Source organism: Mya arenaria, chromosome 14, assembly GCF_026914265.1.
Source record: "Mya arenaria isolate MELC-2E11 chromosome 14, ASM2691426v1".
NCBI classification, from domain to species: Eukaryota; Metazoa; Mollusca; class Bivalvia; order Myida; family Myidae; genus Mya; species Mya arenaria.
Genome location: NC_069135.1, coordinates 17,527,715 through 17,536,776, shown reverse-complemented (window position 1 = coordinate 17,536,776; position 9,062 = coordinate 17,527,715). Strand labels below are relative to the sequence as shown.

The 9,062-nt window shown below is 32.7% G+C and overlaps 2 protein-coding genes across 3 annotated transcripts in view; one reads left to right on the top strand and one right to left on the bottom strand.

The window, feature by feature from the left end:
- Positions 1-1,201: 1,201 nt before the first annotated feature.
- Positions 1,202-6,614, bottom strand: LOC128217165 (EF-hand calcium-binding domain-containing protein 10-like). Its single transcript, XM_052924106.1, has 4 exons — positions 6,457-6,614; positions 3,521-3,685; positions 2,260-2,350; positions 1,202-1,597 (listed from the first exon to the last, which is right to left on the bottom strand). The coding sequence occupies exons 1-4, from the start codon at positions 6,575-6,577 to the stop codon at positions 1,552-1,554; spliced, it is 423 nt and encodes a 140-aa protein (XP_052780066.1). The 5' UTR covers positions 6,578-6,614; the 3' UTR covers positions 1,202-1,551.
- A 55-nt stretch (positions 6,615-6,669) lies between these two features.
- Positions 6,670-9,062, top strand: part of LOC128217163 (integrator complex subunit 13-like) — a 64,942-nt gene continuing 62,549 nt past the window's right edge. The window contains exons 1-2 of one of the 2 annotated variants that reach the window (XM_052924101.1): positions 6,670-6,759; positions 8,581-8,804. In XM_052924101.1, coding sequence (XP_052780061.1) covers positions 8,583-8,804 — 222 coding nt within the window. In that variant the 5' untranslated portion in view covers positions 6,670-6,759; positions 8,581-8,582. Of the gene's footprint in view, positions 6,770-8,580; positions 8,805-9,062 lie in introns of both variants that reach the window. The other variant, XM_052924099.1, reaches the window with a different exon arrangement.

The window sequence follows — 9,062 nt, the reverse complement described above, 5'->3', positions numbered from 1 at the left end:
GATCTTTTATACAGCAGGATGTATTTTTATCTCTTCAAACTAGGAAAAAGCAAATGACAAGTACATTTGTGAAGATTATGGCCGAACAGCTCAATACAGATGATTCTGGCATTATAGACCTTTCATTTCATATATATTTTATTGCATAATTCTCATAAGCATTTCAAAAGAAAAACAAATTACATTGAATTTAAAGCTGCACTCTCACAGATTGAACGTTTTGACAACTTTTTTTTTTTGTCTTGGAATGAGCCAATTTTTGAGAAAATCCATGGAAACCAGTGATATAAGACTGCTGACGAAAAATAGATCGCAGAATTTCATATTTAAGTTCAAACAATCATGTTTTATGCATTTTTCTTAAACCGTTAGTAACGGTTTAAGCCATAAAACATTATTTTTTAACGGAAATATGCAAATCTGCGCTCTGATCTTTTGTCAGTTATCATTATTATTAGTTTGTAGATATACACGCAAAAATTTCCTCTTTTCAAGACAAAAAATAAAAAAGTTGTAAAAACGGTAAATCTGTGAGAGTGCAGCTTTAAGTCCCATTTTTGCAAGTACCGGTAGGCCTTTGGAACTTTGAAAAACAGAGGACACAAAATGAAAAAGCCCACAATTGTATTTTTGGGTTAAAGGTTGAATGCTATTTATTTATTTTTCTAAAAAATAATTTTCGTTATTATAAGTTTAACATTGCTCCATCTAAAGAGTTAAAAAAATTTTATATATATATATATATTCAAAATGTGCGCCACTTAATGTTCATTGTCAGAGAATATTGCAATATTTCATATGTATCATGAAATACACATTACGGTCATTTAAAACAACTAGTGCGCATGTTCACTGTTACATATATGTAGTATATTTTGAGTATAAAATCCTCATCAGCTGTCAATGTATTCATGTGATGTATCAATACTACTCCATCAAGTGAGTCAGTTGTCTGTACATGTCGCTTTTTGTACGATGACGAGGGATTTCGCTCACAAGTTTATGATCATTACATCGATGTTATTGTTCTTTTGACAAGACAATCATCAATAAAGACGAACCATCAATAACAAATATATTGGTAATAATCTGTGGGATGATTCAAATGTGTTTTTACAGTGTGTTTATAAAAAAAAACACCTGAAATATATTTGCACATGAGAATTGATACAATAATGCGAAGATTAAATATAGACAAGTATTATTTATTATAAGATGTTTATTGTTGCCAATAAAATATCATAAAACGAATAAATACATCAATGAGAGAAAAAAATATGACAGCAATTGAAATAATGATACATATTATGATAAACAATCCACATTGACCCTCATTCTTTCATACAATACTTTGTCAATTCTAATAGTACATTAATTTCAAATTGTCAAGATATCACAGAAGCTTGAATATATTCAAAAAATGAAGTATAATACCTAAATGCTTAAGCCAGTTGTTCATTTCTATATTCGTTACTGTAATTAAATAATTTGAAATTGTTCAATAGGTAAGTTATCGCCGCTGTTGAAATGATTCTGGTCTGTCAGTTGTGATCACTGGTTGGTAAAAGTGGCCGATGCTCTCTGAAGTCCGGATCTCCTGAAATAGAAGACCAATAATTGAAAATAAATAACAAGAAAAATTCTTTAAGCTATTCATGAAATAAAATTATTCTCTAGATTCTTAAAATACCCACAAATAGATGGTATAGTATCCTAGATAAAATTGGTTACTTTTGTATTAATTGAAATCAGGAAAAGTGAGCAAAATCCCCACTGGTTAAATGTTTGACCGACTAGCTCAAAATCAGATCTTTACACTGCAGTATTCAATCATTTTTAAGGACATGTAAAAGTATTAAAATTCAGGTCCATTGATCTAAAAGTCTTACTGCAATAAGGGCCATTTGTTCTAAACTGACATGATGCTTTGTTGTCAATGTATGAGAGAAAAAATGCTTTGTCTTTTTTGCATAGTATGAATAAATGTCTTAGTGGTTAACTTGATTCTTTTTAGTATGACAATACATAAATCTATAGAATTTAATGTTATTATGCTATAAGGATTCTTGCTTAATCCTATAGGAATAATCGTAATAAAAATACAAACATCATTTATCTAGTAACTGTCAACTAAAATCAACATTGAAAAATTGTCCAAGATTGTCAGTTAATAGTCGTAAATGACAATTCTAATCTGCAGTATACTTGACATACATGTACAGTAGTAAAAAACAAATTTAAATTATTTTTCAGACTTACGCCTCTGATAGGAATGTTTCAAATGATATTCTGTCATCTGCAGCACCCTCTGGTCTGATCTCAAAGTCTTTAATACCAAGAGTGTCCAGAGCTGAAAGAAAATACAACTTTTCTATTAACTCAAACAATTATTATAGAAAAAAAAATACTGTGTTACCATTTATAGTAGGTAACAACAATTTACGAGTAAAAAAAACCTTGATATTAATTTTTACTTAGCGGCGACTTTACTTACACAACTTGTTATTCCCTAAATCTACAAAGAGCATTTTATGGCAAAACTGGTTCTTTGAATTATAGCTTGTGACTTCACTTGGCAGATATGCCTTTATCAGTTCTTCAAAGTATTCCTTCTTTGCATCAACACACTTTTTGAGCTGTGAAATTCAGTCTGAAAATGCTGTACATACTCTACTTTCAGTACACTGAACCCTATACTCAGGTATTTGGACTCGTGCTAAAATCCCATCGCTGTCAAGAAAGCATACCCGCCGACACTCCTGCTGCAGACACTCATCATTTTCACCCATTCACATTTTGTTATTTTCTTTGCTGGCAGTTTTAAAAAAAACAGAGTCATATTTCATCAGCTGTGGCAATCTCTCTTAACCACCAAATTTCTATGAATTTTGAAAACTATGCCGGCCCCTTATCAACACATGCCAGCTTCTGTTTTGGGGTTAACAAACTCAGAATCCAACATGCACAAACCTTGCACCTTTTTTACTTTTGCAATAAAATCAAATATACAGCAGTAAAGTTTATCTCTGATATGTTCCCTATCTCTTCTACTGTAAGACCGGCCTCTTCCTCTACTATGAATTTGAAAGTATCAGTATGCTGGTAAGACCACGCTGGAATTGCCCTATATCCTTCCTTATACAAGGATACTCAGCTTGCAACAGTACAGTAGAGAAGAACCATTGCCCCATACACATTGTCTAGATCTGTTTTAATTTCTTATGCCTTTTAACACATTAAGATGTGAATCCTCAACTTGTTTTAGATATTTTTGCACAAGATTCAGCCATTCGGTCAGTATGAAATTCTTAAATCAAATAAACTTCTTGTGCACATGGAAAATGTGCATACAAATATGTGCATAAGGAAACGTTGATTTTGCAGCTATGCGGCCACTACTAATAAAATGCTCTTCGCAACTATATTATTCTTGCATAATGAATTCAAGAATTGTACTGTATTGATCTCATGACACAGAGTATTCATCAGAATTAAAGAAAAAAAATGTCTTCTCTCTTACCTTCACAATACTGTTTCAATGTGATGTACCCCCTGTTTGTTGGGTCCAGCATGCCATAAACAGACTGGATATTGCTGTCATCAAACAAGCATGGGTAATCTCTCTTTGTGTTTTTTGACTTTTGTAGTCTCTCTAGAGTTTCTATCATGAACTTCTTTGGATCGCCTTAAATGAAAGAGAAAACAATGATATAGTGTTTACCAAGCAAGTAAGTATTTGTGCCCTGACCAGGAATTGAGCTCAGGATACCAAGCCAACACCACAACCTGGTCTCTGACAGTGTCACTTGCCTAACAGCAAGGTAGCAACTATGTAGGTTGTTGTAAGTTCCCTATATCATATGAGCAGCATCACAAGATTTTGGGCCTGCGGTGTTTATCAAATTCTTCCACACTTCTTTCTTTTAAAGGTTTGTCATTGGTGCATCATTTTCTCGACGATTTATGACCATTGGTTTACTCATGTTTCCATAACAACCATTGATTTAATCCCAACATATTTTGACTGCATTAATAGTCTGTGTTTAAAATGGCCAAATGTATTCAAAATACAAAAATGATTCATCATTTTCATTTTAATTTATGTGCCTTAAAGATTCTGTGTTAAGAAAATAATTGAAATTATAAGCTAGTTGTAATATTGATATGCTAATTTTGCATGTCATTTGAATAATGTGCTTTTGTAACGACGTCATGTAAATGATGTCAGATTTAGTATTCAAAATGCGCAATACATGGTCTCACTTGTAAAACGTATCAGACACAATATAAGTGATATCATCATGAAATTTTCAGAATTTCTTTCTGAATTATCATTTAATTCAAATACCATAAAACATTATAATAACAAATATATGTCAGTCTCATATGTTTCAGCTCTAAATTTTATAATAATGAATATTAAATTTGACATATTATATGTAAACATTTCCCTAAGAAATAAATACTGGGTATATAAGAGAAAAAAACAATTTACCAGTCATTAGATCTAAGTAGGAAATAATCACTGAGCTAGTTTTTTTTTTTTTGCTTCATGAAAAGTTAAGCAAGGCAGTGTCACATTGCAATGCCAACTTTATAAAGCATAGCAAAAATAAATAATGATGATATAGTCTACATGCGTTTCTTTTGAATCACCGTGCTGAACAGCTATATACAATTATACATGACTTCATACTATAAATTTAACAACTAAACCTTTTGATTTCATCTTTATATTTAATTTCTAAAATATACTGTGTACATTTGTACATTATTGCCAGTATGAAAATCGATAAATAAACACTTCTGTCAGCTATCATAAGACCAAAGGAGTCAAATTAATTCTTATGTTTTTTTTCTTTGACAATATATTTATATTTAAAACATAATTTCATCTACGAATGGCCAGTTAACAAGGTGCTGTTTATATTTAGAATAAATGTGCAATAAATGGACCAACTGAATCCAGTTAACAAGGTGCTGTTTATATTTAGAATAAATGTGCAATAAATCGACCAATTGAATCATTTTAAAGGGACTATACACCAGATTGGCACCAAATAAGTTTCTGAGGACAATTATTTAATAAAATGTTTTACTCTTTGATATCGTCCTAGTCGCTTAAATCGTGACCAACCTTGATTCGCAGCCATCTTTGTTTTTACCTGGTTATCACGTGAAATGCCCATATCTGCAAGGCCATGACATCATTTTTACCACGAACTAATTACAAGAGTAGATGCTTTTAAACTCGCTAAAAATGTCTTTAAAACTGATAAATTCACTACAAACAATGGTTAACACTGCAGCAAACAACATAGTTTTACTAATCCTAAATTAATTGCAATAGAAACCAAGCATATTTCCCACATAACATCCTTAAAAATTTGCTGGTTATTTCATCTGCTTTGTATACATTTCATCAATGGCGTGACCTAAAATCTTGTAGTATGGAAAAGCAAAATTATAATACATGTCTTCATGACCCATAGTCTTAGTGTCAAAATAAAGAAATTATTGAGTGTTAATTTCTGTTTTAGGCGCATCCCTAAGCAGTGATAAAGCAGTACATAATTTATTTCCAACTGCCCTTTAACATGCTTATGTACAAAATGATCAGAGAGGGAGGCACTTATGTCGTTGAGTTATCTAGATTGTTCAGTGTCCCTGAAAATACACTTAAAGAGACAGTTTTGTCTTGGGGGTAAATTATACTATCCCCCACTACGAGTAATTTGATATGATTTAATGTTTATGTTCACAAAATACTGTTAATTTTTTAATACAAGTTGAAATTTTGAAATTAACATTTTTAAAGATATGTTTGACTGTTTTTTTCAAAAAAACAATTGATCAAAATACTGTTGGCCTAATTAAAACGTGCTGACCTAGATTACGTCAGAGCTGGCGAATCAAGGTACTAGAATCAAGGTGGCAGCCTAGTTTAAGTGTCTGTACTCTGTTGACATTATTTACGTAAACTTTTGACCTGTTGTGCTTAAATACTTGTGGAAATATGGATAAATAAATGGCATGTCTGACAAAAGTAATTAAATTATTTCATTGTTTTGCTCAACTTAAGTATTTTTTATTAATTCTTTACATCTGCGAAATCATGGTTAGTCAATGATATCATAATTGTAAAAAAATACCAAAATGTAAAAAAAAAATGGGTCGGAGACCGGGTTTTTGTAAGGAACTAATCAAAAATACTAATAAAGTTGAGCAAAACAATGAAATAATTTAATTTTACAGAAAATGTGAATGTGACAAATCACTAAGAAGAGGGAAAATATAAATCTAAAACAATAGACTGAAAAGTGTGGTTCACACATGGCATGTTTCGGATTACATCGATAGACGGTATACACCGATAGATGATACATTGAGTATACAACATAAGATTGAATAAATGACCACTGTATATTTTCTCGAAACCGTAGAGTTAATTCAAACCTGGGCGACTGAATATAAGCTGTGATGTGAGGTTATTAAAAAGCTCTAGAACTCTGTGTTCTTGCAGATACTGTCGGGTTTCTTCTTCCCTCTGTGGTGTTTGTATTTCTTCGTCAGCCATTTTGAAGCGGAAGTAGTGTCACAGCAACGAGCAGGTGCGCAGTCTGAAACTATTATTTTAACATCTTACAGCGTATTATCAATCATAATTAGCAAACCAGTCTCAAAATGTCTGCGCCCATGGTTCGTTGTTGAAGTATACTTTATATTTAAGTAATAAAGAACTTCTGTGGAAATTGACAGGTACAAAAAAGTAATTTGTTATATATACATATTAAATCGTAATTAGTTTGTTATGCTGACTTACGGAAACTATTTTTGGTTATGTTTATTCAGGATTTTTATAGAATTGGTATAATTCGGATTTTTCATTTCGGATGGGATTTAATATTATCATTGCAATTCACTTTTGCCAACAGCTGCTTTAAAGTTGAATTTCTATTCAAGTTCACCTTCAATAAAACTTTGTTATCTAAAATTATTATTCAGAGAGGCTTCTGCCAACATAGCTAAAGAACTTCAGCGAACGCGTTATATATTACCTTTTTGGATGTGTTCGTTGAAGAGAACGCCGTATCCAAACCCTACCAGAATTTGTGACATTTTTATGTCACGCTGTTATTTCACTTGTATGCATTGTACAGACAAAATAGCTGTATCCTTAGGTTAATGAAGTAAAATGTAGTTCACAAACTCATTTTCAAAACCAAAAAACGCTTTAAAGATAGTTGATTTAGCATTTTAATAAATCCTATTACAAGCATTTCTTATCTAGGTCATAGTTGTGTTCAAATTTAATCACGTGACACCAAGATTTTCAGAAAATACCCATGTGACCTAGTGTTTATTTTGCTGTTATTTTTTCTATTTCGAATAATTAATAAATAACTAATAACAAATTTGGAATAAATAAATTGTTTTTACTTATCAAAAGGTATTTACAGCAGAATCCATCGACGTCATCATGGTCATGTGATTGCATTGCATCATCACACTCAATTGATTCTGGTTGACTTTACTATGGGGGTTACGCCATAACTTTAATGTGTTGTAAACATCAAAAAAATAAATATCAACATTAAAGTTATGGAAGCCAGAACTACTGCCAACAAAGCATCGCCATTTTGGAACTACCTATGAGCATTATCTTGCTGCTTGATATACTTAATGCTGTGATCTATCATTCTTGTCGCGGAAAACAACAAGTGGTATATTGATGCATTGAGTCGCCAAAACAAAAATCGTCAATGACTCTGAAGCGGCTGTTTATATGGACTTAAGTGATTGCCTTACTCAAATTGAGCATTACCACTGTGATGTAAATTACTGAGAGTGTGCTACAGTTGGAAAGCTTTTTATATTTTAAACGTTCAGTTATTACACTTGGGTCAAAAGAACTGAATAAAAATAGGCACAGAGAAGTTTAGATGCCTCCCAGTCTCACAAGGGCTAACTGGAACCCATTGAGAGTAGACTGGTTGACTACGTTTGGAGGTAGATGGTTCTAGAGAACAATGGATGCTTGATAGAAGTGTGTAGATAGTCTGATGTCCTAGCTGAGAACTTGGTTAATTGCTGATTGTGCCCCCGTCTGTAGTTTAACATTGTCTAAGTGTGTGTGTGTGGGGGGGTGGTGGTGGTAGGGGGCTCAATTTCAGACTAAACACTGTAACTTGTTGTGCTGCCAAATGTAATAGACTGCAAAAATTGCTATTTAAATCTGGCGATGGAACCCACAACCTCTCCCTCCACAGGTAGACATGTTGCTATTAAAGCTAGCTTTATAGGGAGACAGTATAAGTGCCGCCATGTACATATTGAATAACCGGTCACACAAAAAGTGCTCTCAAAGCCGCACATTTGATGCCAAAAGTAACAGGTTCAGAAAATGGCGGCCAGTCTGGGAATCCAAGCCAGGGCCCCTTCCATTAAGTCAGGCGCTGTAACAACTGAGCTAACCAGCCACTTGCATACACACTGATCTGTGTGAATTGTTATACAGGTATTCAGTATATAATTTTTATTTTATATAAAAAAAAATTGTTTCTATTTTTTTTCTTTCAGTGATGGCAGGGTTAGTTACACACAAGACCCTCTTTGTACTAGACCACAGTCCAGACTTCTTGAAGTCATGCAACCAGAGCACAGAGTATGACCTCTTGGCAAAAGGGAAGACTCCAGGGATCATCCCTGCAGCCCCAATATACAAGAGTCTATGGACATGCTCTGTAGAGGCAATGATGGAGTACATCAGGATTGTGTATGATGTATTTCCTTTAAATAATCTGGTGAGGATTTATAACCTTTGCTTCTTGAACAGCCTGTGAATAAAGAAGGGGATACCAATAGATAAAGACAATCTGTTTAATTTGGGTTTAACATAAAAAAGTCACTTCATCAAGTTTTAACATAAAGCAATATTTTCCCATATTGAACAACCAGGAGTAAAAATTGATTGTTTTTTTTATCACAAATGCAATAAACTTTGATCAAACATGACCACTCATCATTTTTTTTTTGGTAAAATTTAGGAAACACATCTGCAA

Coding starts and splice junctions, on each gene's coding strand:
- LOC128217165 (XM_052924106.1), bottom strand. CDS start 6,577: ATGGCTGACGAAGAAATACAAACACCACAGAGGGAAGAAGAAACCCGA. Junction 3,686..6,456: donor GCTTATATTCAGTCGCCCAG/GTTTGAATTAAC, acceptor CTTTCATTTAAG/GCGATCCAAAGAAGTTCATG. Junction 2,351..3,520: donor ATTGAAACAGTATTGTGAAG/GTAAGAGAGAAG, acceptor ATTTTCTTTCAG/CTCTGGACACTCTTGGTATT.